We start from the raw sequence: 1081 nt of genomic DNA, 5'->3' as shown, positions 1-1081 counted from the left end.
ATTAAACGCACTTTAACCTCGTGTTAAATATGTAGAGCGAGGCCCTGGAGCCCCCCGACCCCCCCGACCCCCGCTGTTGGAAAGTGACTAACGGCGCCTTACTGATCAGACACATCACATTTTGGTGAGACGTCATTTCAAGTGGAGCAACTAAGGTAAGACGGTCAGAGAGATTAGCGTCTTGCTCGGTGCGAGCCGTGGGTCCATGCTGGTGGTTTTGAGTTCTCCGGGACTGACGGTTTACATAGCGGCCATCTTGCTGGCCTCTCGGACCCCGCTGAGGTAGGCTCCTGTCACAGTCTGAGGGAAGTGTCTGTTGGTCGCCTGGTGACAAACAACAGTAACTCGTTACTTAGTAACTCACGCCTCGAGCAGCAGTTTGAGTTTCCACCTGGAATCAAATGTGCTGTATAAATAAAGCTTTGCTGCCTCACCAGCACGTCTCCCTGAGGCTGATCATCACAATCACAATCAGATCACTTTATACAAACAGAAATAAGCAACAGTGAGAAAGCTGTTGTTACCTCGCCGGCGAAGAACACTTTTCCCTGAACGTCCTCAGCGAGGATGTCGTAGGCCTCTCCGCTGCCCCCCGTCTTCACGAAACTGTAGGACATCTGGGACCACGTGTCTTTGCTCCAGTGAGTGATGAAGAAACGCAGCGGCTCTGGGACTTCCTGTCGAGGGTGACGAGAGGGAAACGACCACAGCAATCAGAAAAAAAATCGTGTGAATCTACCAGAGGAAACGGACGGCGCATTCCCGAATTTTTGAGTCCTTTTCCATCATGAAGTAAAGAAACTGAGGAGCTTTACTGACACTTGAAACAGAAACTTTATTTATCCCCTTGGGGAAATCCATGAGTGTGATTGGTCTTTGCAGGACGTGACATCATTACCTGTTCCTTGAAAAGTTCACGCAGAACCTTCATGCACTCGTCCACCACCTCCTTGTCCTCCATGTCCCGAACGGCGGGCACGGCGTCCCCGGTGATGACGGACATGAGGACGGCCTGTTTTCCCTGCAGATACACAGACGAGGTCAACGTGGAAAATCGGGGAATTACTCATATAGAACTACT

The 1081-nt window shown here is 50.8% G+C and overlaps 1 protein-coding gene across 1 annotated transcript; it reads right to left on the bottom strand.

The window, feature by feature from the left end:
• Nucleotides 1–31: 31 nt before the first annotated feature.
• On the bottom strand, nt 32–1058 carry LOC111658099 (lysine-specific histone demethylase 2-like). The gene is made up of 3 exons (XM_023410515.2): nt 899–1058; nt 525–677; nt 32–324 (listed from the first exon to the last, which is right to left on the bottom strand). Exons 1-3 carry the CDS (start codon nt 1001–1003, stop codon nt 241–243), a joined length of 342 nt encoding a protein of 113 aa, XP_023266283.1. The 5' UTR covers nt 1004–1058; the 3' UTR covers nt 32–240.
• Nucleotides 1059–1081: the final 23 nt, after the last annotated feature.

Source organism: Seriola lalandi, unplaced genomic scaffold, assembly GCF_002814215.2.
Source record: "Seriola lalandi dorsalis isolate HSWRI2012SDOR001 ecotype SW California unplaced genomic scaffold, Sedor1 jcf7180001978717, whole genome shotgun sequence".
In the NCBI taxonomy this organism is placed as follows: Eukaryota; Metazoa; Chordata; class Actinopteri; order Carangiformes; family Carangidae; genus Seriola; species Seriola lalandi.
Note: the sequence above shows the minus strand (reverse complement) of the source record. Positions and strands in the feature narration are given on the sequence as shown.